This window comes from Neovison vison, chromosome X, assembly GCF_020171115.1.
Source record: "Neovison vison isolate M4711 chromosome X, ASM_NN_V1, whole genome shotgun sequence".
Lineage (NCBI taxonomy): Eukaryota > Metazoa > Chordata > Mammalia > Carnivora > Mustelidae > Neogale > Neogale vison.
This window is the reverse complement of record NC_058105.1, coordinates 11780744-11807684: the sequence shown is the minus strand read 5'-3', so window position 1 is coordinate 11807684 and position 26941 is coordinate 11780744. Positions and strand designations below refer to the sequence as shown.

At 40.8% G+C, this 26941-nt stretch overlaps 1 protein-coding gene and 1 long non-coding RNA gene across 5 annotated transcripts in view; one reads left to right on the top strand and one right to left on the bottom strand.

Annotated features, from left to right (window-relative positions):
* The window catches only part of LOC122897313, a 55129-nt gene extending 43879 nt beyond the window's left edge, over positions 1-11250 (top strand). For 2 of the 4 annotated variants that reach the window (XR_006382511.1, XR_006382508.1), the window contains exon 4: positions 7534-11250. This is a non-coding gene — a long non-coding RNA (uncharacterized LOC122897313). Of the gene's footprint in view, positions 1-6204; positions 6351-7533 lie in introns of all 4 variants that reach the window. The other 2 variants (XR_006382510.1, XR_006382509.1) reach the window with 2 other exon arrangements.
* Positions 11251-14739: 3489 nt separating this feature from the next.
* CDR1 (cerebellar degeneration related protein 1) lies at positions 14740-18170 on the bottom strand. Its single transcript, XM_044234595.1, is given in 4 exon segments — positions 14740-14974; positions 14976-15068; positions 15070-15105; positions 15107-18170. Coding segments are annotated over 4 exon segments (825 nt in total). The 5' UTR covers positions 15626-18170; the 3' UTR covers positions 14740-14797.
* Positions 18171-26941: the final 8771 nt, after the last annotated feature.

Below are 26941 nucleotides of genomic sequence, written 5' to 3'. Positions count from 1 at the left end.
ACGTTTTTACTGCTTTCATGATAAATATTTCAATGTGGCTTATTTTTTTTTTTTAACGCGGACAGATTTCTGGGAATGTTTGTGATATTTTTGCCTACTTCTCAATATAGCCTTGTATCTTGTTTGTTAGACTGACTATTAAAAAAAAAAGAATTCAAGTAGTGAGTGCATTGTTCTTAGAGTTGCCAGAAACAAAACAAAACAAAACAGGACGCCTGGTTAAATTTGAATTTCAGTTAAACAACAAATCATTTTTAACATAAAAGTTTTTTCCCTGTATTGCATAGGGCAGACTTGTATTAACAAAGTGTTTGTTTATCTGGGATTCAATTTTACCGCCTGACCTGTGTTTTTATTGGTAAACCTGGCAGTCCTTGTACTTACGGACTTTTGTCCGTCATTCATTTACTAAGGTCTTAAAAATAACCAAACATCTGAAGTCAGGGCTCCTGAAGTGAACTAGGTCTTTAGGGAGTTGAGGGAAACGAGCATCTCCACATCCCCCCTCACCTGAGTGCATTCAAACAACCGCGCGGCATAAACACGTTTTTTTCACATCCATTTTCCAGGAGTATGTGCTTCTTTTCCGAGTGCCAGCCTCACTTGAACAAGCCATTTTAATTGATTCGTAAGAAACCCAAAGGCACTTGCGAAGAGCTTCAGAGAAATTTGAGGGCTTAGGAAGGGGCTGCGTGGGAACAGCAGATCCCGTGCTCCCAGGCTGGTGTTCTAGGGGACTGGGCTTCCTGCCGGCCGCTTCGCCGCAGACCCCCACCCTTGTCTGAACACGGGGTCGTCCCTCTTGATGGAAGTTTCAAGGTCCCAGGGCAGCGATCGCCAGAGCTTGCTTCAGCGGCTTGTTTTCGTTTCTGCGCGCGCCCCCGGTAGGACGCTCTTCTGCACCAACGGTGGACACGGATTTCATTTGCTTGGTGACCTTCCACGAAAAGACACCGGATGCAAGAGGCCGTCCTCAGATTGGCCACCTGCCCAAGCGGTCAGGCGATCGGAGACTTTGCCGCGGAATAACGGCCCTCTGCGGAAGCTGGACACTTTGGCCTTGACGTGGGTAACCGAGAGGGCCTCTCGGCTGCCGCCGCTGGGCCCGGCTGGGCCGCGGGGGCCGGGGGTGGAGGGAGCGGTGTGACACGCGGCCACCGTCCGGGAAGTGACCGCACGCGGTCTTCCCATCCCTGCGGCGGACGGGCCCACCCGGCGCGGAGAGAGGGGACGTCGGGCGGGCGACGGGCGCGGCGAGAGTGCCCCGGGGGACCCCCCTCCCCGGAGCGGCCGCGTGGTCAAGGCGGCGCCGACGGGCGCGGCTTCGGTGGGCGCAGCGCGGGGACTGACGCCTCGTCCCCGCGCGGCCGCAGGCAGATCGTTATCTTGGCGTTTAGGAGAGGCGCTTGCAGGGTCCCGGAGCAGGTACAGCCACGTCCTTTTGGCATTCAGCTCGCACCAGGCCTGTTTCCCTCGGGGGCTGCGACCGATGACGGGAGCGCAGCGTCGTGGGCTCCCGGCCGTCCGCGCACCCCCCGCCGAAGCTCGCCTTGCGGGCCTCCCGCTCCCCACGAACTGCGGTAGCCCGGGGCGGCCGTTTACCTCTTTTCTAGCTGCAAAATTAAGGCCCTCAAGTATCCCTCACGCCAATGCCCAATTTTTTCCAATTGCCCGATTTGCTCGGGGCAAATCGAGCGAGGCACCTTGGGCGCAAAATTAAAGGCGCGTGCGGGGCGCGGGGGTGGGGCGCACCAAGACACCCAGTAATTAGGATAAAAATTAACGCAGTATCTATTCAAAGTTAATGGAGAAAAATCCCATGATGAACAGAACATGAGAATGTGAAATAAAGACACGATCTGACCCTGATGTGACACCACTTAGCCACACTGGCCTCATCCTAATTCCGGGCTCTGCAAATCAACTCCAAAGTGATTCCCTCCTCTCCCTCTGCTCCCAAGGCCTGAACCTCTGTCCTACTTCACATTGGCTCTTTGTGTGCAGTGAGTTGGGTTTTTATCGTGTGCATAACTCCCTGGCCGGGCGGCAGAAAGGAGGCACTGCTGCTTCGCCTCTCTGTGCCTCCAGGAGCAAGCCCCGTTCTTGGCTCACTCAGGCCATTAGAACAGTACGGAGTTGGGAGGAGACCGAAGGTAAGAGCTTTTGCAAGAGCCCCAGGTTGCAAAGCTCTGCATTGGAAGCAGCAAAACCCCACAGAAGTAAGGCACAAGAGGAAGCTGTGCTCCCTTAATGGGTTTAGGAACCCATTCAGAATTGGGATGAATGTAAACATTGTAAAGGAACCACAAGCAGCAGGGAAGGACTGGGGAAATTATTTTGCAGAAAGAGGGATTCTTCTGTGCTTGGGGACACCTTGTTTCTCTCTAGCCGGCCACGAGCATTTCCTGGTACTGCAGTTCGGTCTGAATTTGCAGCGATACGAGCATGTTTAATGAGGACGATGCTCTGTGATTTACAGCGCATCTCCCCTTTATTATACCTCATTCAACTCTCACCCGCAGCCAGCGTGGGGCACTGGCCCCAAGTGGCTTTCAGTTGTCATTATCCCCTAGAACCGTTTTATGCTGACCTTGTGGTGTTTGTTGTCCTCATGGCTAAGACAGAGACAAAGGGCACATCTGGCCCAGCTGAGGAGGTGGCCTAGTTATATTTCAAGTTGGGACGTGGAAGGCCATTAGGACCGGCAGCTGGATTCCTTAAAGGGTTCCTCCCTCTTGTCTGACACAGGGCAGTGAAAATGAGGTAAAGAGGAAGAGCACATTAAGGAGATCAGGAACTATTGTTCAAATGCATGTGCCTTTTCTTTAAAAAAAAAAAAAAAATCTTTGGAAGCTTTGGGTGTGTCCAGTTCCTCAAAAGACCAGGGAAAAAGAGGAATTCGCGGGATCACTTGCCCAATTCCTGGCCATTTGAAACGAGTTTGCTTACCTCAAGGAGGTATTGAGTCAACATTCTTAGTACAAAACTGGAGGAAACTGAGGAAATGTGGACTTCCGGGGCCTTGTCCTGCAGGGTGCATGGCCCACCACCAAGGTGGTTGCATTCTTTCCCTGTCGTGGGGTAGCTGTTCCACCCTGTAACCAGCAGAGGGCACTGTCGCTGCATAGAATCCTTTGGACTTTTTGGGGCGGAGAGAATTTTCAGAGCTATAAAAAATATTTGGATCCACTCCGTCTGTCAAATAAATAAATAAAATAAAAAAAATATTTGGATCCAGTAAGAAATATGCATGATTTCCCATGAAATATTAATGTGAAAAATACATTATTATTAAAAACTTGTGGCTGTCTATTTGATTAATGACCCATCGAACCATGGAAGGAAAGAAGATGTTTTGTAACTGTAGTTATCAAACATTAAAATAGCAAGAACAAAATAGCAATGTGACAATAAATACCAGCACGATATACCTAAATTATTTAGGACACAAATAGGACTTTTTCTCCTAGGAATGTGTGTGCTGAGACCTAGTAACAAGGAAGAACAGATCTGCTTTATCCTAAACATCTTTGTAAATTATTTATTTATTTATTTATTTTAAAAGATTGTATTTATTTATTTGAGAGAGAGAGAGAGAGATCACAAGTAGGCAAAGAGATAGGCAGAGAGAGGGGGGAAGCAAGCTCCTCACCGAGCAGAGAGCCCGGTGCGGAGCTCAATCCCAGGACCCTGAGATCACGACCTGAGCCGAAGCCAGGGGCTTTAACCCACTGAGCCACCCAGGCGCTCCTAAATTTTTTATTTATTGCAAAAAACCCTTTCATTAATATGAGGACAGTTAAACATAACTCCGTCTCACCAAGGATTTCTGCCATCTGAGGCCTTCTGTGATTTCTTTCAACAGACTTCCCAGCTTTGTGTTTTTCTGTCCACTTCATCCACCCTACCCTGTCTTTCATCCTCATCTCATTTTTCTGAGCATTTCCTGCCTCTACCTCCACTTCCTTCCCACTCACTTGCCCTGTTCTCCAAAATGTTTAATGATTCAGATGGTCTTTACTTTTTGAGCTTGCCACTTGAGTGTGTGTGTTTTACGCTTTGTGAAGGGGGAGACAGATAGCTCTACACAGCTTGTATGACAGCAAACCCCTTGAAACCAAAGGCCCTTTCACAGAGGAGGCTGCGAAGAACTCACTCTGGGTTGTCCAGACAAGTCCTCACAGGGTGTGGCCTGTCAAGAAAGTCCTTGTTCTTCCGTGTTGAAATGCCACCAACGGAAAAAACATCCTGAGATCTTCCTGCCCTTTGGGGGCACTTGAGCTGTGTGGGCTTCAACTCAAAGCTCTGTCAGCTAGGCTCTATTTCTCCTTGAGACAGCACAAGGACTAGAGGAAGGATGTGACATCCTCAGCCCTTGAGATAAATGTACTTGAGAACCATACCTTGTGAAGGAATGCGCACAGCTTCCGGTCTCTGTACAGTTAGCGGAACTGAAAAGTAACAGGATGTTTATTTCAGGGGCTTTACTCTTCACATTGGCTGGGTGCCAGCATCTTAACAAAAGTGACATATCCTTAGCAAGGGCAGAGAACACAAGGTGAAGCTCTGACCCAAAGTGAATGTTGTGGGTAGAAGGTACATTCCATCATTTGAAAGTCGGTTGAATGAACCAGGGATTTGGTTAAACATAGTCATTCGCCCTGCCCTGCGTCATCCGTTTTTATGCTCTTGTTTGCTCCTTATTTCCTTTCATACATCTCCACCTCTTTTTAAAAAGACTTCACTTATTTATTTACTTGAGAGAGCGTGCACGCACGCACGAGTGGGGACGGGGCAGAGGGAGAGAGAGGGTGTTCTTTTGTTGTCATTTTGAGTCTTGTATTTAACCTGAAAAGCCATTGACACCTATGTGCTAGTGCCCAACATGGACCCAAGAGATATGAGATTATTACCTCATGCACCCATGTGCTTGCACACACATACACACACTTTTTATTATGAGAATGTTCAGATCTCCAGAGAAGGGAGATAGTGAAATGCACGCCTACCTCCGAACCACCTGGAATGAACAATTGTTAACCTTTTTTCATAAAATAAGTGTGACTAGTTATATGTGTATTTGCTTCAGCTCTCCTCCTCCCCCCAAAAAAGTATTTGCCGATATTACCATGGTTCTGTGATTGTACCTATAGAGTCAGCAGCCTCCTCATATCCAAGTTTCTCCAGTTGTGCCAGAACTGTGAGTGACTGTTCATTAGTAGTGAAGCCATTATCTGAAGCTCAGAGATCTGAGAACTGGAACTTATATCAACTGTCCCTCAGTTGATATAAGGCAGGAGTATAGATCGGTAGCAGAACAGAACTTAAGCCAGCAAAATGTATAGTAATTAATGATTCATCTGGAAACACTCCCCTCCTCAAGCTATGCTGATCTCCAGAGAACACTGGGCCATCAGCTGGAATCGACTTGAGCCTCCAACTTGGTCATCTTGGGGCTCTGACTCTACCAGAGCCCCTGTCTCTAGTACAGAGGGGAAATGCCATTGGGAGAGGCCTTCTGACATTCTTGTCGATGGACCATCATTTATTCCAACACTATTCACTGAGTAGTCCATCCTTTCCTCCATACCTTGAATTAACACCACAGAGCTGTAAAAATAATGAAAGAAAGTACATGAACATATTTTTATCATCTTAGGGAGGAGAAGCCTTTTCAAAGCAAGGCATGAAACATTTGACTACGTAAGTATTTGAACCATCTTGATGGCAAAAGACAAAGTTAAAAAGTAAATGACAAGCTCAGACAAAACATTTGCAACATAGAGTTAAAAATAAGAGTTCCTGCCTATGCTAATAGTGCCTACAAATCAGCAAGAAAAACATTTTAAAGTGGGCAAAGGATATAAACAGACAATTTAAAGATGAAGAAATAGAAATGACTCACCATATGGAAAGGCGATTAAAGAAATGAAAATTAACACAAAAATGAGCTACCTTGTTATTCACCTTCTGTTTGGCACAAATTATGAAGATTGGTAATATTTCATGTTGGTGAACATACGGGAGAAAAGGACTCTTACCCACTGTTAGCAAGCATACAAATTGGTACAGCCTTTGTAAGGGCAATTTGGCATGTATGATTATTCTTCCAAGTTTCTGTTTCCTTGCTAAGGTAAAAGCTGCTCAGGCAGTCTGCCTCTGTTCCATACTTCATTTCCTATTTCTGTGTCTGCTTTCTCCTAGATGGTGATATTTGTCCTTCTTGGCTGAGCCCGGTGGCCTGACCTTAACTCCCGAGTTCCGTGGTCATGTAGCAACTGCAAGTCAATGTCATACAAACTTTGAGTTGACCTAGTGTGTACCTTGGAGAGTTTTGGAACAATATGCAGGTTCAAGTCACCATCATGTCATCTTGCTGATGATCTCATGGGACAAGACCAACACTGGGGTTGCTTGCTTCTGCCCTTGGTCTTCTGCCTGTCCTTCCCTCTACGGCCATTGATCACACACATACACGTGTTGTCATCCAAAAGCTGTTTTGCTTTTCTTATTTGTCTTGTGAGTGTTGTCCTTGGCTTCGTATATATCACAGGTTAGCGTCATGTCCTGTTCAGTGATCTAAATACTTTCAATACTTGTGAATTTGTGTAATTTGGTTAAGAATGGCATTCAAGCAGCAAAGCCAGAACACAGATGATAGAAATGCAAGCAGAGCAACGAGGGCAAGAAGAGTGCTATCAATAGCAAACAAAACGAAAGTTCTTGAAATGCTTGATAACGGTGAAACCAAGACCTCTGTAGGGCATTTTGGGGGTATTAATACATCTCTAATTTGCACAGTAAATAAAAATGAGGAAGCTATTAGGGCCAGTGTATGGAGGGGCACAGCGGACTCATTGAGGACAATCATACATAGCTTGAAATGTCAAAACAGGGACAATGGAAAAAGATGGGCATGGCTGGCTTCTAACAGAGAGAGCCGAATGGGGCCTCCTCCTGTAGGCGTCATTGGCTAGTGAGCATCACAAAAATGCTCCTTTAAATTTCGATCTGGACAAAACACTGTAGCATTCATGGCGAATAATGGGTAGGTTGGATAGGTTCGAGAAACGCCATGGTCTGTGTGACAAGAAATGGCTGGCAGAGGAAGCCGGTCGTGAAGCTGCCTGAGAACCGGAAGAAACTGACTGAGGAAAATGGTAGAAGAAATCGAAAGTGCATCCGGGAAACATTTGGGGGGTTGAGGATTTGAAGAGCTCGAATGAAGTGCCATTTTGCTGAACTGTTGGATTCTCACCCTCAGAAGACAGTTGAGAAATCTTTCAGAGATGTGATCATATCAAAAATTGATAAAAGAGGTCAGCGTAGGTTAACATCCAGAACTCGAAGAATGCTGAAGCAGCCTCTCTGCAAATCCAAAGGCTGTAATGGTTCGAAGGAAAGACATCCTTCGACAGAGTATTTATTGACCTACAGGCAAGATTTAAATGATTACCCACAACCCTATAAAGCAGTAATAAGAAAGCTTCAAATGAAAGCCAGTAAGTCTTTTCTCTCTGTTTGCTTCAACAGGGGAGAAGAGGCTGGACCTTCGGGCCTTGTCATTCAAACCCGTTCCACAAGATGCGGAAAGGCCACACACTGAGAGTCGAGCCTTGGGATGCAGACTCCGACAGCTCTCTCTGATGACGTGCTGATCCACGTGCCAGAAGATGAAAGCAGCGCAGAAGAGCTTATCTCCAGACAAAACCCAAGTGTCTGGCTTCTTTCCCCATATCTGCTGTGATGACCAGCATTTGTATTGATGCATGCTTGTGTTCACCTTGAGATCGGAGAGAAATAGAAATTAATTGCCCACTAATCACAATTGCTGATGCAAAATTAGGAAAATACCAACAAGCTTCAGTTTACTTTGTGTTTTATTTGAGTGAACAGACCAATGGTCTGGGCTGTCCTAATACTCCCTTCCCTGCCCCCAGTTTTCCCCCAAAGCTCGTGAGTCCCTCCAACAGAAATTCCTCTACAGCGAGAGTTTCAGGAACTCAACTCTCATACCTAGGGAGGGGAGTTACTCTACTTGGTTGCACAATCTGATTTTGTACTCTCGCTCCTGAAATTTATTTTAATTCTGTTTAAGCCCAACTTGCTCTTGCAGCAGAAAGAATCCAGACCCTTGCCCTTTACCTGGTTTGGTATCAGTGAACTTGCTTTGCAGCGGTTGTATGAGGTAGCTATGGGTCAGTCTCGAAGGGCAGTGCAATGACAATGGACTCCTGCATTTACTCTGGCATCTAATTGAGGAGTAGATGCTGCTAGAGTTCATTTCCATTGATCTCTGTTCTCATATCTGGTCTTCCCAGGAATCTGAACATCTGAATATCCTCCGGGAAAGGGGTTCTGACTGAAACTTCTTCCCTTAGGGTGGTGGAAATCCAATCATTCCCCCCACCCCCAGCCTGGAGGTCTGAACGATAGCCTAGCTATACTTGAGTTTGAAGTGAGCAGAGGAAAGGGGAAAAAAATACAAAAGTTAAAAGGGCTTGCTCGCATAGTTACAGTTGAGATGACAGATATTCCTCAGTAGGTTCAAAAGAGGCAGATGAGACTTGAAAACTCGTTTTCAGGTGCTGCGGTTCTAGTGACCCCCGCCCCCCCACAGTGCCAGAGAAGCCTACATGCCTGCTCTAAGCCATAGCAGTTCTCAACGCATCCAGATCATGTTAGGGAGCTTTGAAAAATACAGAGTTCTGGGACCTGCCCCTAGATGTGCTGAATCAGGGATGGGGTCAGCATCTGTAAATTTTGAAAGCTCCTCAACTGTTTTTTTTTAATATACAGCCATGGCTGCTAACTGCTGCTCTAAGTCTAAACAGAATTGTAATAGAAAATATAATGCAAATGGTGGTGGACCCAGGATCTAGGGAAACTTTATTCCAAATTTTGGCTCTACTACTAGCTCAATGGATGGTTTTATTCAAACCACCCTACTCTTTCCTTACCCATCAAATGAGAGATTAGGACCACTTGGTCTCCAAGGTCCCTCTATCTCTGGCATTGTTACCTTGAGAGAAAGCTGCTTCAGTCTTCTTGAGTGTACCTGAGCCCTTTCATAGAGACCAAGGTAAGTAGTAGTGTCGCTGCGCTGTGTTCTTGATGTTTTAAAAATGGTGGCTTCTGGTTCAAGTTTGACCTTGGTTTAGTCCCTTCCAGAAAAGAGAGTTAGGCATAGAAAAAAAAGAAACAAACACCACATCAATTTCCTGAAAGGAAAGACAGAGAGGGCCTCCTATGAGTTTATTTGTAGTAATTGTTCTTTTTCTTCTGAGTTACAGGGCTTGGGGAAAATAATAGATATTATGAGGAAAACACCTTAACATGTTGTAGCTATTGTTTTCATAAACCAAAGCAGAGAGAACTCTGTGTCAGGGTTGCTGTTCCAAGGTTCCATGGATAATTGGTGTATTCTTAATCATATCTAGAGGTAAATAGTTTTAAGTCAATGATTATTTTACCAGTTTAATCAATGCTTCCATATGCCTTTAGAGAATGTAGTTTCCTGATAAATTTTACCATTCACTGAGATTATTGCCTTGGAAATTTTTCTCTTAATTTGACTAGAATTAGAGAAATCAAATTTAAGTTGGAGAGCATCAACTGGGAACCATTAATATAAAATAATACAATGGGAAACTGACTACTGTATGGATTTAGTTGTCAGAGGGATGCCTAGACTTTGACTTGATAGATGCAAACTTTTGTCTAGGGACCAGGCCTTTTGAAATACATTACTAAGATAAATCTAATTCTTGTTTAAGGTAATACCCAGTTAAAATAATCTAAGAAGTATCATTGATGAGGATAAAAGCCAGAACATTTCAACATGGCTGAATTTAACAAGTCAGCAGAACTTACAGGTGAATTTGAAAGTTGGTACAGGCAAAGTGGTAGAAATAGAAGTGCATATAACTGGGTGTTTCTTTTTTTCCTTTTTCAAATTAAGAATAGTCCCCGAAATTGACAAGCTGAAATTTCTTTTAGAAGATTTTATACACAATTTGGGTGGAATCAAACGGTTCTGGTAAATTCTTGGGTTTAGTGTTACGAAGTGCCTAGCAGTTTTCTTCTTTACAGACATACTTTACCGCTGACAAAAAGAAAAGAATGGAAAAGGAGGTGGGGAGAAAGAGCAGCCCAAGTTGCTGAACTTTGTAGAGAATATTAAAAAACCGGTGTTACATTTCAAAAGAACCTTTTGTTTGTTTAAGATCTTTTAAGTTCAAAATGCAGAGGAGGTTCTGCACACATTTGCAAATGCACACATTTGGATTTCAGAGCTGCTGCCACCTGAAGGCTGATAAAGGGCTTCGAGAGTGTGTGTAGTCTAAAGGGGTGTGTGAACCATGTTTGTGCTATGGAATAACTGATCACTGAACTTTACATAGAGTTACCTTTTAATGGTCTTGATGTCAGTGCTCTATGTTTGTTTAAGAATCCAGAAATAAATTGTGGCATGGACAGAGTATATATGCTCTTGGGAGCCATAACATCAAATAAAGGCTAAACAGTACATTTCATTAACACGAACAATGAATGTTGAGGAGTTAAATATGAATCTAGTTGTGCTTCAGACATCGCACTTCCTCTTACACTACTATGTAAAGCCAGTGATACAATTAACCTATTTTTGCAAACACCCAGAGTTGGCTCTGGGTCAGTTGGCAGTGATGTGATGAGGGCCATACTGAGAAGAGCATGGGACTTAGGTAAGGGGAGCTTTGCCACTGGCTTCTTGTCTGCCCTGGGCGAGGGGGGTCTTCCTCTCTTTGGATGAGTGGTGCTTAGTCCTGGCACCATAACCCTTGGGCTATTGGGGTGTGACAAGTCAGCTCAGGGCCTAGGCTGTGGAGTCAGACCTGCCTTCAATCTTGTCCCTGCCAGCTACCAACTATGTGATGGTGGGCATGCGTCTTAACCGTTTCAGACTTGACTTTCTAATCTGTAAAATGGGGTCAAAATACCTGCATTGTTAGATTGCTATGAGATTACAAGAAATGCTTAATACAGTGCCTGGCACATAGCAAGCGCTCAATAAATTGTTGCTATTAGATGTTATTATTATTATCATCACCATTATTGTTATTGTTATTATAAGCATTATAGAGCTAAATATGATAGTTTACTCCTGTCTTTGCAAAATTTTACTATTTTGGTATTTTATCTAATTCCTCTCAAAAATCGTATGCATGATGGTTTTAAGAAGAGAGCAGGAATAAAAATTGATTTTCAGTATTTTTCTTGCTTGTGAAAGAGACCTGACACAGTACTTCCTTTGTCCCTGTGTTAGTCTTTGACTTGCAGCTTCATTTATATCACTTATTTAGAATGTAGTTATCATTGCATGATATTTATTTATATAGTGGTTACTTTTAATGACTTTTTTCACATGGTTGTATTCCTATTCTCTAGAAAATAATCCGTCCACTTGGGTCCACTATTGAGATAATGAAGTCACACTGTGTTAATAGTAGCTAAAGATAAAACTATGCAGAACCTACTTTGGTTAAACCACCGAGTTATTAGCTTAGCTGCTTTTGAGAGAAAATTAGATATCCACGTAGTGTTACTTGGTGAGGACAATTCCTCCTAACTAGCATCTGAACATCTTGGTTATTTCATGTATTCTGATAGCATTCAGGAAGTTTAAAGTCATTCTTTTCAGAATGATGAGTATTCATCATAATCCCAGTGCTGGGTCTGTTGAGCAACAGAGCTGTCACTGCCTTATTTCCAGGCCCCATTACCACTTCACCTGGATTATCATGGTGGCCTCCTGACTCATATCCCAACCCTTTTACTGTCTTAACTGGGAGTCTTTGATGCCTTAGTGTATATAGCCTCAGTGGCTGCCCATTGTCTGTATATTCCACTACTTCACCTTTAAATCACAACCCAGTCCTGGGGTACTGGAACTGGGTTTGTTTGTCAGTGTTCTCTTTCATACAATATATGTGATAGTCTGTGTCTTCCTCAGCCCTATCTGACTCAGCACTAAGGATCTTCAGCCTGCCACTCAACCCTGATCTCCTAAGTTTGTCACTTAAGCTCTGGTGGGTATGAACAGAATTTAGACTTCTTACCTGAAGCCGGAGTGCCTGAGATGAGAATACAAAGCTGTAGTCTCCTTCCTTTTCTCCTCCATCATTACAAACAGGGTGTGATCCTGATTACTTGGCAGTGGTATGAGGAGTGCCCTAATGAGAAGCACATGGGAGACGGAGTGAGGGATTTGCTACTTCTTGTCTGCCCTGCGCTGGAGACTCCCTCTCTTTGGGTTGAGTGGTGCTTAGTCCTGGAAGGATAGTCCCAGTCCGTAAAAATGACTTTCTTCTTTAATTTTCTTTTTAAGCTTCCAGTCTACCAAATTAGGGTATCTGCCCAGAACCCTATCCCCTCTTGCCTGGGGTCCTGGATGCTCCCCATTTAATTTTGGCTCTGAAGACAAATATCCTTGTTAGTTCCCTGAAACAAGTAAGTGGAGATCTAAACTCCATTCTTAGGTTCTTGCTAGTCTCATGTCCTGAGCATTATCACATACATGGTATGTTTATGAACCACCAGGTTACAAAGTACTCTGTCCATTCTTTTGCATGTGATTGCCTGCCTGGAATGTACTGAATACTTACTATACCCTAGATTTGGCATAAAGAGTTGGGCTTGGAAAACTAGGGCCCTTGATTAAAATCTGGTCCAACTTTTTTTTAAAATAAAATATTATTGCAAAACAACCATAAACACTTGTTTTATGGCTACACTATAATGACAGAGTTGAGTAGTTGCAATAGAAACCACATGGTCTTTAAAAACTTAACTATTTGGGCGCCTGGGTGGCTCTGGGTTAAGCCGCTGCCTTCGGCTCAGGTTATGATCCCAAGGTCCTGGGATCGAGTCCCACATCGGGCTCTCTGCTCAGCAGGGGGCCTGCTTCCCTTCCTCTTTCTCTGCCTGCTTCTCTGCCTACTTGTGATCTCTGTCTGTCAAATAAATAAATAAAATCTTTAAAAAAAACTTAACTATTTGTAGAAAACATTTGCTGACTCCTTTCTAAAGCCAAGTAATTTCCAAACCTTGATACTGCTTATTCTTTGATAATTCATCATTTCCCTCCTGTCAAACAAGATGGACCTAGAAAGCTAGTTCACAGAGACCATGAAAATAGGTTCCAACCCATTCAAACTACCTGCTTTTACTTGAATTTCCTGCTTCCTCTTTGTTGCCTTCTTAAAATGTCCTTTCTCTGTGTTTTGATTGTTAGGGAAAGAGATGTCATAGTCATAAAGACTATTACAGTAGCCTTCTGATAGTTCTTTAAATGTCATATCAGGTCCTAATGTGAAAGTCTTTCAACATTGCCAGTATCTGTCAACATGACCTTCTAACATCTCTAAGATTGGGCCTTTCAGTTCTTTAGTGTCTCTGACATCAGGTTTTCTGAGCACCATAGCTTCCAACATCTCCAATTGCCAGATCTTCTAAATGTTACAACACCCATGTCTTCCATTCTCTGGCCTGAAGCATCTCCAGTGTGGGTTTTCTAATCTCCTCAATACCAGGGAAATTAAAAGTCTATGTCCTCTGCTTTCTCCAACAGTCTTCAAGATCCAGGTCTTGTCTTTCTGGGTCCAGAGTTCTAAGTTCTGATTTTTCTATGTTTCCAATCTTCCAGTGTCTCCTATATAGAGGTCTTCTAGAGTCCACGTGTTTCATTGTGTCCAAGTCCAGCTCTTCTAATATCTTCCAGTGCTTACATAATTTAGTCATACAACCTTCTGTGTCTCCTAAATTCTTGTTTTATAGTGTCTCATTATCACAAGTTCCACCATCCAAGTCTTTCGATATTTCCAAGAACCTGGTCTTCTAATGTTTAAGTGTTCCAACATCCCCAATGTCTGAATGGCTAAGTTTTTTAACATCCTGACATCTTAATCCAAATCTCCTGTCTAGGGCTGCCAAAATCCGTGACTTCCAGCATCATAAAAATTACAGCTTCCAAATTCTATGTCTCAACATGAATGTGTCAATACCCATGTTTTCCAAATGTCTCCTAATATCCAGGGCTTCCAATTTTAGGGTCTCTAAATGCCTATATCTTCTATTGTCTATATCTTCCAATGTTTAGGGCCTCCAAGGTACAGGGTTTCCCATACCCATGAATTCCAACATTCAGGGTCTCCAAAGTCTCCAGTATCCAGAATAACCAATGTCCACAAAATCCAAGGATTCCAATGTCTCCAACATCCTGTGCTTCCAATGTCTCCAATGTCCAGGGTTTCCAATGGCGCCAGTGTCAAGGTCTTCCAACAACTCCAGGTCTTCCAGCAACTCCCAAGTCTTCCAACAGCATCAAGTCTTCCAGATAATCCCAGTCTTCCAGAAAATTCACGTCTTCCAGATAATCCATGTCTTCCAGTAATTATAGGTCTTCCACAACAACTGCATCTTCCAGGAAAATCCACGTCTTCCAGAAAATCTATGTCTTCCAATGTTTTCAAGGTCTTCCAGACAATCCACGTCTTCCAGCAATTTCAAGGTCTTCCAGCCAATCCACGTCTTCCAGAAAAAACTATGTCTTCCACCAAATCCAAGTCTTCCAGCTAACTTATGTCTTCCAGAAAAATCCAGGTCTTCCAGTCAATTGATGTCTTCCAGAAAGAAATCCAGGTCTTCCACTCCATCCACGTCTTCCAGAAAAATCTATGTCTTCCGTCAAATCCATATCTTCCGGAAAAATCCAGGTCTTCCAGTCAATCCATGTCTTCCACCAAATCCAGTCTTCCAGTCAGTCCACGTCTTCCAGACAAAATTTATGTCTTCCACTAAATAAATCCAGATCTTCCAATAAAGCCACGTCTTCCAGAAAATTTATGTCTTCCACTAAATCCAGGTCTTCCAACAAATATACGTCTTCCTAGAGATCCACGTCTTCCGGAAAATCCACGTCTTCCAGTAACCTCCAGGTCTTCCAGCAAATCTACGTCTTCCACCAAAAAATCCAGGTCTTCCGGACAATTCGGGTCTTCCTGAAAATCCACGTCTTCCAGAAAAAAAAAAAATGTCTTCCAGGAAATCCATGTCTTCCAATGACCTCCAAGTCTTCCAGAAAATCCATGTCTTCCTGAAAATCCATGGCTTCCAGAATCCACGTCTTCCAGCAAATCCTTGTCTTCCAACAAAGCTGTGTGTCTTCCATCAAATTCATGTCTTCCAGCCTACCTACGTCTTCCAACAAATTTACGTCTTCCGGAAAATCCACGTCTTCCAGAACATCCACGTCTTCCAACTAAGCCACGTCTTCCAGAAAATCCTTGTCTTCCTACATTTCCAGGGCTTCCAGCATCTCCAGGGCTTCCAGCATCTGCTCGCCTTCCAGCATCTCTGCATCTTCCGGCATCTCTGCATCTTCCGGCATCTCTGCATCTTCCGGCATCTCTGCATCTTCCGGCATCTCTGCATCATCTGGCATCTCTGCGTCTTCCGGCATCTCTGCGTCTTCTGGCATCTCTGAGTTTTCCGGCATCCCTGAATCTTCCGGCATCCCTGAATCTTCCGGCATCTCTGCGTCTTCCGGCATCCCTGCATCTTCCGGAATCTGCTCGTCTTCCAGCATCTCCACGTCTTCCGACAACTACCCAGTCTTCCAACAGCAGGCTCAATATCCACGTCTTCCAACGTCTCCAGGGTACCGGTCTTCTAACATTCAGGTCTTCCAGCGTCTACGATATCCAGGTATTCTAACATGTTCCATAGTCCAGGTCTTCTTGACCATTCCCCAGGTCCAGACCTTTTTAAAAGGAGTCTTCCCAGGTCCGAGCCTTTCCATGTTCAGATTTTTCCACAGACAGGTCTTCCAACACAAATAATCCTGCTTCCAGTAGAATTAGCTTCAGAAAATTTAATAAGGCTTTCCTTCTTATAGACCAGATTCTGTGGATCAACTGTATTGCAGCTTAATAGTGTTTTTTTGCTATTAGGAAATGTGTATTTATTTACAACTTTTTAAGATAGTGTTCATAAAACATCTATAAAATAAACACATCGCTGGGATTACTGTGATAAATTTTGCTACTTTGCTAATGTTTATAGTTTTTATATAGTCAACTATGCTTAGGTGCAAGTGAAATTCTTATTTTAATGAAAAAAACTCCTGTTTAGAGACTGTTTATTATTTTAGATAGAGTATGTTAATACAGTGTATTTTTCCATTTCTTATACTGCCAATTTTTGTTTGGTCTTATGAGACTGGTTAATAATAACAACAACAATAATAATAACAACACTTAACATAGCATTTGCTACGTCCAGGCACTGTTCTAAGGTCTTTACGTGCATCACCTCATTTAATCTTCACAAGAACCCATTGAGGTGTAGGTAATATTATCCCTGTTTTACAGATGATGAAACTAACACACAGAGGGGAAGTAATTTGTCCAAAGGACACAACTAATAAATGATAGAGCTGGCTAGCCTATTGAACTCAGCTAGCCTGTTGGCCAGAGTCCATGATCCTAACCACTGTGCTATAATATCTGCTGTTGAAAGTCAAGTTGAGTATTATGGGAGCCAAAGCATGATTGCTCCTATTTTATGTTCAAAGTATTATCAGATCTTATTTACAAATGGTCTTGCTTCATCCTCTCACTATCAGAACCCATTTGTATTCACAGATCTCATTCCTCAACTAGCTACTATTATTCCCTTGCCATATATATGGAACTAGACACAAACACTTCCTAATACCATTTGGGCAGAAATAATATAATATAAGGAAGAAATAATTAAGGAAGCACTGAGTTCAAGTACCATTTGCTTTAGAATCATATTCACAGCTCCATGCTCTGAGTACTGATGCTTGGAATTTGACTCTCTCCCATCTACTTTCATCCCTTATCACTGACCGTTCTCAACTTTGCACCTTATTATCTAGACCTTTTACCATTAGTTTGTTTGTTTCTTCAAATATCACTGACCTCCTAGATTCCTGACCACTGCTTTGCATTCAACTAATTGTAACTCAACTCCCTGACTCTCAGCTTGCTTACCTGGAGATCTTGGTTCTCCCTAATCTCAGCTTGGTTCTCCCAAATCTCAGCTCCTACCAGGTGCTTCCAGCAACATGGCTACCATGCCTCTGGCTGGCTTGAAGAACATTAAAGTTACATAATGAAATTATGGTTAGACAAGGAATCTTTAAAGATTTGGAATCATCTACATAGTAATACAAATGAATCATAATAATAATTATTAAAATTGAAATACCTTCCAAATATCTAGTCACTTATTTTGCAAAGTGCTGTCATTTCATCCATCATTCATCTACTCATTCATTCATTCATTCATTCAACAAATATTTATTGAGCACCAGCTGTGGGCCAGGCATATTTCAAAGGAGCTTAAGATCACCTAGATCACTGAACTGACAGTGTACAAATAATTGAACAATTATTTATCAGCTATTGCAAGAGCATGAATGACAAGTAAAATATAGGGTGCTGTGAGAGTCTAGAAAGTGAAGGAAAGCATTCCTGAGGAAGTAACATTTATGGTGACTGAAGGATCTATTTTTTTTATTTGATTATTAAGATGGATGTTTTTATATCAGTTTTACCTAATCAGGTTAGACAGCAAGTACTAAAGATGGGCGTGAGATCCAGGTATCTTGACTTCTTTTTTTTCCCTATTACTCCATGCTGCCTTAAAATACGTAGTAAGTATGGTTTGGGCAATTTATATCAAGGGATATAAAAACGTTGGTACTTTTTAACTTAGTATTTTCACTTCAGTGAATATGTTCAAGGAGCTCATCTAAAATGTGGATGATTCATGCACAAAGATGTTCCTCACGTAGTTATTTGGTATAATGAAAAACAGAAAAACCTAGGGGTCTAACTTTATGGGCATGATTAAGTAAATGTGCCATTTCCATGTGCTGGAATATTCTTTCATTAAAATATTTATGGTATGTTGATATTATGTAATGTTAAGTAAAAAATCAGCGTACAAGATTATATAAAGTGTGATTGCAATTATCTTAAATATATATAATCAGAGACAAATGACTAGAAATAAACACATTAGAGATTGTGAACTAATTATCTCAAGGTGGGTAAGATTATGTGTGATTTTTGTTTACTTCTTGGTGTTTCCTTTTTTTCTTCCAAAGTTCTTTTAGTGCGAAAGTATATTCAGGAAAAATTTAAATGATTGTGCATAGAAAGTTCATTATTTATTCATCTTATTACACATGTATTCAAGTTTTACTGTTGAAAATACTTCAAAATAAAAGCAAGCAAAGTGAAAAAGTTAAAAATCTCAAATAAACTCATTACTTAGAGATAATTGCTATAAGGTTTTTGGTGTATGTGTTTCCACCCTCCTTCAGAGGCACGTTTATTCTCTTACAAAATGAAATCATACTGCCATTTAACCCATTATTTCCACTTAACAGTAAATTGTAAACATCTTTCCATGTCAGTAGCTGTGAGTCTACGTTCTAATTTTAATACATAACTTACTTATCTCCTTTAGTAGACATTGGGTTCTTTCTGTTTTTTTTTTTTTTGTTTTGCTTGTTTGTTTGTTTGTTTTTTGGTCTTCTAAAAATTGCTGTGATGAGCACATACACTACACAAGTTGCGGAGCACAAACCGTGTTGTCTGTTCCACCCTGGCCATGACTGGGTACAAATTACCTAGGAGAAGCTCTTAAAGGAGAGTTGCTGAGTCAAGGGTTATGTACATCGTGATGCTTATCAGAGCAAAAACAAAAATTATAAGCAATCCAGACATCCAACAATTGGGGGAGGTTAAATAAAACTCTGTGGTAACTGTATGATGGAATACTATGAGCCATTTAAGTTTACATCACAGAAGAATGTTTATCAAAATGGGACTATGTTCGCAAGATCTCAGTAGGGGGAGGAACAGGTCACATGAAAGTATGTATAATATTCAAATTTTTAGAAAGAAAACTGTATAAATGTCCTCAGAAAAATGACCAGAAGAGTGACACTAACATGTTAGTAGTAAAAATCCGAAAAGGAAAATGACTAAATTGTGGTTGATTTACACACTGTGATGTTATACAGCCGTGAAATGAATGAACTACTGCTAGACATAATCTGGGTAGATTGTATTTCTATAATGTTAATTAAGGTATCAAGTCCCAGAAGACTACATATAATAGGATATCATTTCTATATTATTCAAAACCAAGTAAAGCTAAATGTTGTATTATTTAGGTGTACATATATATTTGGGATTAAAATATTTTATTAAAAAGCAAAGGAGAATAAAAAATTCAGGATAATGGTCACTGGGGCTTAGGAAAGGGGCTTGGACTAGGAGAGGATCAGGGAAGTGAATAGAAGTTATTGTCTGTATTCTAGTGCTCAGGTTCAGTGGGTGGGTGAGCGTTCATTATATAAGTTAAAGCATGTCATTGACTAATAATTGTGTAAGTATTATGAAAATTAACAAAAATAATTTAATAGATAAAAATAAAAGCGGGCCACATATAGGTCAATGAGGCAGTGTGCGTGGTCTCGTGGTCTATGACAGTGTGTGTGGATTACTCGCAATATAATTCATAGCACTCAAATTTCATATTTTCTTACATAGTTATCTTCGGGTGCTTGGAGTGCATGGGCTTTTTATTCTCTTGTGGCTCTTTGTTCTCTAAATTTTCTATAAAATAGAAAATACAATATTATAGTAATTGAAAAATAAGCCTTAAATTACATAGCGTAAGATCTCAAATACATTAAACATGCCGACTGAAAAGGTGTTGACATGTTGATAACAATTGCCTTTGCGTAGTGAGATTTCATATCATTTTTATACTTTCTTATACTTGTTTTTTAATCCAAATATTATGAAGTAAGCTAACTTTTTGTTGTTGCAAAAGTAGTATATGCTTATTATAAAAGTAACAGGTGCAGCAGTAAATAAAGTAACAAGTGAAAAGTATCCCTCTCCCAGGCCCACTGTTTAGAGACAGCCATGATTGTTTCCTTTGTATCTTCCAAGGTCTCTCTCTCTCTTTTTAAAAAGATTTTATTTATTTTTTGACAGGTAGAGAGATCACAAGTAGTCAGAGAGGCAAGCAGAGAGAGAGGGGGAAGCAGGCTCCCTGCCGAGCAGAGAGCCCGATGCGGGGCTCAATCCCAGAACCCCGAGATCATGACTTGAGCCAAAGGCAGAGGTTTAACCCACTGAGCCACCCAGGTGCCCCCCAAGTTCTTTTTCTATGTGCATGTGTCCTTGGTTTGTTTTACAAAGTGAAACCATCCTATACATAGTATTCTACAACCTGCCCTCCCCACCCCCTGCTCAATAGGAAGTCATTGTAGCAGCTGGTAAAATGCCATAGTAAGGTTGGCTATATAATTTACCCAACTCTTTCCACATGATAAATCTTTAGCTTGTTAACAGTGTGTTTGCTATTACAGATAATGCTACAAAAAGCGTTCTTTTTCATCTATCTTTTGCTCATTGAGAAGTATTTTTACAGGCTGGTACTGTAGAGTATAATGGCTAGATCAAAGTGTTTGAGCCAAATTGCCCCCCCTGGCATGCTGAAAATGATCATTCTTTTTAATTTGTCAGCATTTTGGATGAAAAATCCAATCTCATTCCATTAAGTTATTTTCCCCTAATCACTAGTTAAATTAAGCAAATTTTAATGTATTTATTAGCTATTTATATTTCTTCTGTTGGAGAATGTTTGTTCATAACCTTCACCTATTTTTCTGTTGAATCTTTTCTCTTTTTTCTTTGTTGATTTGTAGGAGGTCTCTGCATGTTAGAGCTGATATCTTTTTGTCTGCCTTCTGCCACAGATGTCTGTCATTTGTCTTTTTAAAAGCTTATTTATGGTGGTATTGTCTTAAAGATCTAATTTTATGGAAATAGGTAAACATACTAATCTTTCTTTTGTAATTTCTTGGCTTTGTCTCATACTTGGGTAGGCATCTGTATTTTGACATTTTAAAAAGACTATTTTCTTCAAAATGTTATATATTTTTTATTGCTTAATGTTTTAATTCATATGTCCAAATGGCATTGATGTGTGTGTGTGTGTGTGTGTGTGTGTGTGTGTTGGAAAGTAGGGACCTACTTTTTTTTTTCAGAAGAGATAGTTTTCCTAATTTACTTACTGTGTTTACTGTATCATATCTGCACTAATTTGGAATTCTTTTTCAATCATAAAGTATATGGGTATGCTTATGTTTCTTTTCTGTTCAGTTTTGTCTTTTATTGAGCTAGAACCTCACTGCCTTAATTACTATAGCATTATAACGTGTTTTGAAATCTGATGGGTGTTCTCTTCCCCCTTCATTATTCTTTTTATCTTTCAGAATTGGCTATTCTTGTACATTTCCCTTTTTCAGACGAATTTTAGAGTCAACTTGTCAGCTTCTATTAGAAAAAAATCCCTTGGATTGCCTCTGACCTTTTGTGTCAAGAACTGACATCTTTACAATACAGTTTTACATTTATCTTGTATCCAGACCTCATATTAAACTTTTTTCTTAGCTTTATATTATTTCTCCAGTTAATTAGCTTGAATTCCTAGTCATGTCAGCTACAAAAAATGGAATATTTATCTTTTCTTTGCTAATGTTTATATCTATTTTTTTCTTCTATAAAGATCTTATGACTTCTAAGACAATACAGATTTATACTGATTAATAAAGAGAGGGATCCTCTTGTTTTTTACTTTAAAACAAATAAAACAAATACCGCTGCCTTCGGCTCAGGTCATGATCTCAGGGTCCTGGGATCGAGTCCCGCATCGGGCTCTCTGCTCGGCAGGGAGCCTGCTTCCCTCTCTCTCTCTGCCTGCCTCTCTGCCTACTTGTGATTTCTCTCTGTCAAATAAATAAAAATAAAATCTTTTAAAAAAAATAAATAAAAAAATAAAAATAAAACAAATACCATTTTTCACTTTAAAATATGATGATTGCCATTAAAAAAGTGATGATTGTCCTTGTTTCTGATAGGTAACCTTTTTCCAGTTATGAGAATACCCTTCTAGTCTTGATTCCTGATTGGTTTATAGTTTTTTTTTTTTAAAAGATTTTATTTATCTGACAGAGAGAAATCACAAGTAGGCAGAGAGGCAGGCAGAGAGAGAGAGGGGAGGAAGCAGGCTCCCCGCGGAGCAGAGAGCCCGATGCGGGGCTCGATCCCAGGACCCTGAGATCATGACCCGAGCCGAAGGCAGAGGCTTTAACCCACTGAGCCACCCAGGCGCCCCCTGGTTTATAGTTTTGTCAGGAACGAATGTAGAATGGTATAAATGTCTTTTTTGGCATCTGCCAGGCTGATAATATGGTTATTCTCTTTTATCCATTAATGTGGGTAATTACACTATTAGGTTTCCTAATGTTGAGATATGCTTGTATTCTTGGTATATGTGCTGCCGAAGCGAGCACAATGCTGGTATTCTTGGAATAACACTGAGTTGTTTGTGGTGTTTTGGCTATGTCGATATTTAATTTAGGATATAAACTCTATGTTAACAAGTGCCTAGAGCAGTGCCTCTTTACGTTTTTCACATTGTGGCCCTCTGGGGTAAATGGGCAGAATTGCTGACGGCAGAGGCAGCTGGCTTCTTGGGCTCTGCGTGTTTGCCCCCAAGGCTTTAGGAGATAAATCACACCTACATCCCATCCACCCATCCAGCGCACACTTGCTGGTGGTAAACTCTCACTTACAGTTTTCCTTGGTGTGATGTCCTTTTCCTGATTTAATATCATGATTGTGTGTACTTGTGAACAAACTTGAATTCTTTTTCTTATTTTACAGTGTAAATTCAGACACAAGCTGTTCCTTTGAAAAGTTGGTAATACCCACAAAACCATTTTGTCCTGGTGCTTGTTTGGGGAGAGGAAGGGTAGAAATATAGATCTTTCTATTTCTTTTATATGCATAGGAATTTTTATTCTTAAAATTTCATTTTTATTTTCTATTGAAGAGTAATTAACACACAGTTCCTATTAGTTTCAGGTATACAATATAATGATTTAACAATTCTATACATGTCTCAGTGATCATTAAGATAAGTATACTTTTTTAAAAAAAGATTTTATTTATTTATTTGACAGAGACAGAGACAGAGATCACAAGCAGGCAGAGAGGCAGGCAGAGAGGGGGAAGCAGGCTCCCCACTGAGCAGAGAGCCCGATGAGGGACTCGATGCGGGGCTCGACCCCAGGACCCTGAGACCATAACCTGAGCTGAAGGCAGAAGCTTAAGCCACTGAGCCACCCAGGTGCCCCAAGATAAGTGTACTTTTTTTTTTATTTGACAAACAGAAATCACAAGTAGGCAGAGAGAGAGAGAGAGAGGAGGAAGCAAGCTCCCCGCCGAGCAGAGAGCCCGATGCGGGGCTCGATCCCAGGACCCTGGGATCATGACCTGAGCTGAAGGCAGAGGCTTTAACCCACTGAGCCACCCAGGCGCCCCTATAAGTGTACTTTTAATCCCCTTTATCTATGTCACTCATCTCTCCATCCACCTCCCCTCTGGCAACCAGTCTGTTCTCTGTATTTAAGAGTGTCCTTTTTGCTTTGAGATCAGTTTATGTAAATTTTCCACCTCTCCTTGGGTCAGTTGGTAAAACTCTTCCATTTCATTTGGATTTTCAAATGTATTGATTAGAAATTGTGCATAATATATTCTAATGTGTCTTAATTTGCATATATGTGACTATATCCCCCCTTTTTTCTTTTCTTAATAGGACTGACTGTTCATAGATTTGTATATCCCATTTTCAGTTAATTATTTTTACAAGTTGTTTTTAAAATACCACTTTCTGCTTTCGTTAATACTTCTGTGTTCTTTGATTCTGTTTGATTTCCTTTTAGATTAGCTAGGTGAATGCTTAGTTTATTTTTCAGTCTTTCTTCTTTTCTACTTAATGCATATTAAGGATAAAATTTCCTCTGGATACATGTTTGACCGTATCCCCTAGTTTCCACCTGCAGTGCTACCATAATCCTTGTTTTGTTGCTTCATCTGTAGTTTTGTTTTCCTTTTTAATCCAAGAGTTATTTGGAAGTATTTATATATTTCAGCGCAGTCAGGTTTTAGCTGATTTTTTGTTTTTCTACCCTCCCCGACCCCACCCCTGTTACTGCTTACACTCTCTCATGGATGTAGAATATTTCCTGCGTGGATTATATATTTTGGAATTTTTTGGCTTCCTAATATAATAAACATTTGTAAATATTCCATGGGCAGTTAAAGCAAATGTATATTTTCTTTTTGGGTAATAGTGTATCACATTTCTACATATTAAATCATACTTGTTGTTACTCAGCTTTCCCCCTTTTATCTGCTTGATCTAAATTTTTGCTGAACAAGGACATTTGGACCATGTCCTAAAATAACTTAACTTTGAGATTGATATTAACCCTTCACCTCAAATTGATACTAACCCCTCACCTCTTTCCTTAATGGCAGTGCTGGTCAACATCACCTCAATTTAAACCTTTCCCCAGTTTCTGAATCCTCTCTAGCAAAGGATAGTCAGTCTATTTCCTTGAGAATGGTTTGGGGCCTATCAAAATTTATCTGTGAACTTGAACTCCTCTGGAAGTTTCTATCCGTTACTCTAAATCTGATGCCTTTGCTTGCTAGAAACTTTGCCTGCATTTCAGTCAGTGTGACCATTCCTAGTCTAGAATGAAGGCTAGGAATGGGACGCAAGAACTCTGGGCACTGAGGAAACATTTTCTTATCAATGCCAGAAATAATCAGTTATCTACTGCGCTCTTACCCTAACAAGACAAGGTCTTTAGCATACTTTTAATTTCCCCTACCATCTCTTCCAGAGAACTCTGCCCGCAGAGTTCCTAGTAGGGAGTATATCTGCAAGCAGTAGTTTCCTCTTAAGATGGAGTTCTCCTGGATCGACAAAGCTGAATTCTTGACGAACTTCAACCCTTGCCTAGACTTCAAAATACTTTTGGATGCGTACACTATACTGTTCCTATTTTAGGACTTTAACTTAATAGTTTATTGAGATAGTATGTTTGCCTGCCTTCATGGTTAGTGCCAAGTCTTCTCCCTTCTTGCTTGCATTTCTTATTTTTAGTGATTAAAACATGTCCCCCCTTTCAAAGTGTGGTACAGAGTCTCCGTTTTTTTCCACATCTCAGCAAAGCTGCTCTTGGGTGTGTAGGATCCCTGGGAGTAGGTAGCTGCAAATCTCCACTACAGGATGGGGTCTGGGCACATTGAAGTGTGCTGTACCCGCTGCCTTTTTATATGTGTATGTTATATCATTCAGGATAAACTCACCAAAACATACGCCTCCATTTTGAACAAACTCAGCATCAAAAAGGTCCCATCCTCAGCAGCAACATGAAAAATGAGGGTGGGCCCAGATGCCTGTGCAGAGTCTGCCCCAAGTCTCTGGTAGGTGTGAGAACATAGATCTGATTTAACATCCTGACTCAGGTGGTCCCGATCCTGAGAATTGCAGTCACATACATATTTTACACAAATTGTTTCTTGCTCACTTTATGTTGTCCCTTTTGGGCAGCATCACAGACATTTGGCCTTTTGTAGACTTCACTGGTTCCAGGGGACCGTAATCACTTTTTTAAGGCTCAAATTTTCATAGACCAGTGCAAGTGATTTCATGCTGACTCCTATGCCACAACCAAGGCATCTTTGTAGGTGTCCCAGCTTCCTTCACAAGAACAGGATATTCCAGGTGGAACAAGATAGCAGGGTGGTTACTATCCACTTTCATGAAGAATCAAGAAGATGACTTTTTTCAAAATATGCCACAGGTTCATGTGATTGCTTTTAAGTCAGTGTTTCCTTTTTCCTGGATTTAATGAGGGCTTTATTAATCTGATTTTTAGTTGTGTTTTTGTGCAACTGGTTTTTCGCCTTTTCTACTGATTTTATTAAACTATGCCGTGTCTGAAACCATACCATGTGTTCAAATTGCAGCCTTGCTAGCCTCACTCCCAATTTAGCCGCCTTCATTTTTCTTTTTCGTAGCATATGTTTCTTCAAAATGGCTGTAAGTTGTATAGCTTCAGACAATCTCCATCAGTATTCCTCAAAGCCCAGCTGTCTGCAAGGAAAAGTCTCTATCCAGGGAATTCAAAAGTGTAGGACATATGTAGTTCAAAGTGGATATTGGGCAGTTATCTGGAAGTTATCATTATGCTTTATTTTTTAAGGGAACTAGTATTTTTTTTCTGTTATTGAGAGCAGCTTTAATGTTGAACCCGAGTTTATTAAAGACCTTTAGATAAATGTTTATTATCTTAGTACTATACCAGTTTACCTTTGCAAATAGCAGTTAAGAATAAGAATATCTGAAACTATAGCCAGTGTCAAAAATAGACTAAAATTTTTATCTAGGAAGTTTGGGTGGGTTTATTTCTGTACACATGTATAATTCATATTTAGTTTGCTTACCATAAGCACCAGCACAAAACACCAGACAACTAAGATGATGAACTTCAATTGTAATTTTGTGTTTATTATATTTCCTTACTGTTTCTCAGTCTCCCCCTCTCCTGCTAATCCAGGGACTGATATTATTTGCATGTTTTCTTATTTATAAATGGACAAAAAAGCCATTTAAAGTCTTAGATCAAAGATCAACATGGATAAAGATGTCCCATCTCTGTAAGCCCAAGTTTGAATTTAGTGGTAATACAATTACCGCCCCAGAAAAGTTACACAAACTCACCTTCTTCCAAGGTACTTTGTTGGTAGGGCCTGCACTTCTTCCCTACTGTGGTATGATGAACCCCTTCAAAATTCAGTGGCTTAAGTTAATAACCTTTTATTATCATGAGGCTATGAGTTAGCTGGGCATTTCTTCCCACTTTTTGCTAGGCTCATTTATGAGTCTGTAGTTAGCTCTGGGTTAGTTAAGAAGCTGTGGT